Raw genomic sequence first — 3,743 nt, 5'->3', positions numbered from 1 at the left:
AACCCGGCTATTTCAAGATCTCAGTAGACACAGTTTGACAAGGCTTTATATGGATAATCTGTAGCACTGAAACAAAAGACAACTTTTCATAGATGCCTTTTTGTTCCCAAGCCAGTCTTGTCTCTTCTCTTTCCTCTCCTCCCTTTTCTTCCTCTCCCCTCCCCTGCTTTCCTTTGAGACTGAGCCTCACTGTGGTCCTTAATTTGCAGTTCCGCCTCAGCTCCTGTATGCTAAGGTGTGTACTACCCTTTGGGTAAGGTTTCTATAAAGTACCGTGTAGCGCATGATCTATGCCACACATGCCTGGAATAGCACCGCGGAGGTACTTGAGTTCCAAAAGCACAACTGAGGCCAGATTCTGCAGAATCCTACGCCGGCTCGCTTAATTCTGAGTGGCTGTGAACAGCTGTACCATAGGAACCTCCATCTCTCTGCGCCTTGCTTGAGATCTGTGTACTTGACGTAAAGGAAATCTAGTATGGAATTCATTTCCTCGTTGAATATTCAAACACCGAGCCTGCTTTTCACATGTCACATCCTGTGGCCTCATCCTTTTCTCTTCTGTCCCCCAGCATTCCCGTGGTTTGGCATGGATATTGGTGGAACCCTGGTTAAGTTGGTTTACTTTGAACCGAAGGATATCACGGCAGAAGAAGAACAGGAAGAAGTGGAGAACCTGAAGAGCATCCGGAAGTATTTGACTTCTAACACTGCCTATGGCAAAACTGGGATCCGGGACGTCCACCTGGAACTGAAAAACCTGACCATGTGTGGACGCAAAGGGAACCTGCACTTCATCCGCTTCCCCACCTGTGCCATGCACATGTTCATCCAGATGGGCAGCGAGAAGAACTTCTCCAGCCTCCACACCACCCTGTGTGCCACAGGAGGCGGAGCTTTCAAGTTTGAGGAGGACTTCAGAATGGTAGGTTGGGCTTGCCCTTCTTACAGCCTTCAGGTCTCTCACGTGATCACAGTCTGGTCATCTCATGCTAAGACGTGGACCACTAACCTTGGGACTTGGGCATGTCTGTGCCGTGGTTTCCTCTTCCATATGATAATAGACATATGACCTTTTCATAGGGTCATTTCAAGAAAGGTTAAATGAGGAAATATGTCCCTACTCTTATTGAGTACTCAACATCTGTTATCATCATCACTTTGTAGCACAGGCTGGCCCTGAACCAGGCCCAGACGTGCGGTGTGCACACTGTACAAAGGGAAGCTTCAGTGCGTGCTCCCTAGAGGAGCTGGTAGCACAGTCCTCCAGCCGTATCTTGGGGGAGACTGATTGGCTCCTAGTTTTAGCCATTTTCCTTTGCATCACCCTTCCCCTGCACAGCTATAGAATTTGATATAACCGTTTACTAAATTGACACATGGGATCCCATCCCCCACAAACTCAACCAATCAGTTTACACATGCTGAACGGGTAAGGAGCAGAGACATGAGAATTAGACTTGAGTCCATCGTGAGGGTGGGGGGAATTAAACCAGAATTCTAGTCCTGTTTCTGCATTTACCTGCTCAGTGGCTTTTGCTGAGATGAGTTTCTGCTGTGGGCCTCAATTTCATCATCTGCAGAACGGGCAGCAGTGTGGGGAGACAGGGAAGGGCATCTAGGATAAAGGAACTGGAAGTGATCATGACGTTCTTGCTCTGTGACTATCAGGCCCTTTAGATGCTTTTGTATGGTAGTGCCTGCTGGGTAAGATCGGGGCTTGGACTCCATTTTAATTCAGAAGAGAGCTGACTTTGTGTGGGGATGTAGTAATTTCCTCAAGCCTGCAAGTACATGTTATCCTGTCTGTGCACTGGGGATCCTGAAATGAACCAAGATGACCGGGTGGATTTATGCAACCTCTGTCACACACCTCCATCCCTCCGAGGGGTTTACTCATGTCCTGGGAGAAAGAGTTACTCAATCTGTGTTGGCCATGAACAAGTGTGTTTCTTAAGGTTCTGAATGGAGAAAGGTCATCTAGTCCTTCAGGCAGTGCTCGGAGCCTGATGAATAGACCAGAGCAGGGGGCTCTGGAGTATTTGCTAAGCTCTTTGGCCAAGCTGTTCCCATCAGTATTGGACCAGTTCCTGTGACAGGTGTTAGCCAATGTGAAGACAAAATTGAGAAAGATTTCTTTCTGCGTTCTGTTGGAATAAATGATGTGCTTGTATCTAAAGGTTGTGTGCAGGGCTGGGCTCTCCTTCCTTCTTTCTGGGCGCAGCTATTTATCCATTCAACAAATAATTTATCAAGCCCCTTCTATGTGCCAGGTAGTATTACGTACAAAACAAATCCATTGACACACTGGCGGTCAATGATCAGATAAACAAGTGAATGTGCATTGTGTGAATGTGTGTGTCTGTATGCGTGTGTCTATGTATGAGTGTGTCTATGTGTGTGTTTGTGTGTGTGTGTGTGTGAGTGTGTTTCTGTGTGTGTCTGTGTGTCGGTTTATGTGTATATGTGTGTATGTGTCTGTGAGTGTGTTTCTGTGTGTGTATGTGTGTCTGTGTGTCTGTCTATGTCTATGTGTGTCTGTATCATAAAAGAGAAATAGGGACAAAGTAAGAGGGATAGGAAGTGTTAGGAGGGTCTCAGTATGATGACGTAACACTGAAATAGAAACCTGGAGAAGTAATAAATACTTCAGTCAAATAAATATTTTAGTCAAATGCATCAGTAACTGTTAAGCCGCGTAGGTTTCCAGACTCCAAACTCCTGGATATTGTAGATTAGAAAGATGAAGATTTAGGAAGGGTCAAGAGATACTCTAGAGCAGTGGTTCTCAACATGTGGGTCGTGGCCCCTTTCCGTGGGTCACATATCAGATGTCTACATCACCATTCTTAACAGTAGCAAAATTACATTTGTGAAGTATCAAAGAAATAATTTTGTGGCTGGGGGTCACCATAGCATGAGGAACCGTATTAGAGGGCTGCAGCATTAGGAAGACGAGAACCACAGCTCTAGGTGCTCCCGGGGATGGCTCATCTGTTAAGCATGCTTGCAACTCAATCATGAGAACCAGAGTTTGGATCAGGTACCTGCACTGCGCAGTACACAACTGCCTGTACACAACCTCCTGTACACAACTGCCCGTACACAACCTCCTGTACACAACCTCCCGTACACAACCTCCCGTACACAACTGCCCGTACACAACCTCCAGTACACAACCTCCCGTACACAACCTCCCGTACACAACCTCCCGTACACAACCTCCCGTACACAACCTCCTGTACACAACTGCCCGTACACAACCTCCTGTACACAACCTCCCGTACACAACCTCCCGTACACAACCTCCCGTACACAACCTCCCGTACACAACCTCCCGTACACAACCTCCAGTACACAACCTCCCGTACACAACCTCCCGTACACAACCTCCCGTACACAACCTCCTGTACACAACCTCCTGTACACAACTGCCTGTACACAACCTCCTGTACACAACCTCCTGTACACAACTGCCCGTACACAACCTCCTATACACAACCGCCTGTACACAACCTCCTGTACACAACCTCCTGTACACAACCTCCTGTACACAACCTCCTGTACACAACTGCCTGTACACAACTGCCTGTACAAAACTGCCCGTACACAACCTCCTGTACACAACCTCCCGTACACAACCTCCTGTACACAACCTCCTGTACACAACTGCCCGTACACAACCTCCTGTACACAACCTCCTGTACACAACCTCCTGTACACAACTGCCTGTACACAACTGC

At 47.4% G+C, this 3,743-nt stretch overlaps 1 protein-coding gene across 4 annotated transcripts in view; it reads left to right on the top strand.

The window, feature by feature from the left end:
* Positions 1–3,743, top strand: part of Pank1 (pantothenate kinase 1) — a 67,400-nt gene that overhangs the window by 37,364 nt on the left and 26,293 nt on the right. For all 4 annotated transcript variants that reach the window (XM_031390146.1, XM_031390145.1, XM_031390148.1 and 1 more), the window contains exon 2: positions 573–925. In XM_031390146.1, the coding sequence (XP_031246006.1) occupies positions 573–925 (353 nt within the window). The remainder of the gene's footprint in view (positions 1–572; positions 926–3,743) is intronic.

Source organism: Mastomys coucha, unplaced genomic scaffold, assembly GCF_008632895.1.
Source record: "Mastomys coucha isolate ucsf_1 unplaced genomic scaffold, UCSF_Mcou_1 pScaffold21, whole genome shotgun sequence".
NCBI lineage: Eukaryota > Metazoa > Chordata > Mammalia > Rodentia > Muridae > Mastomys > Mastomys coucha.
Note: the sequence above shows the minus strand (reverse complement) of the source record. Positions and strands in the feature narration are given on the sequence as shown.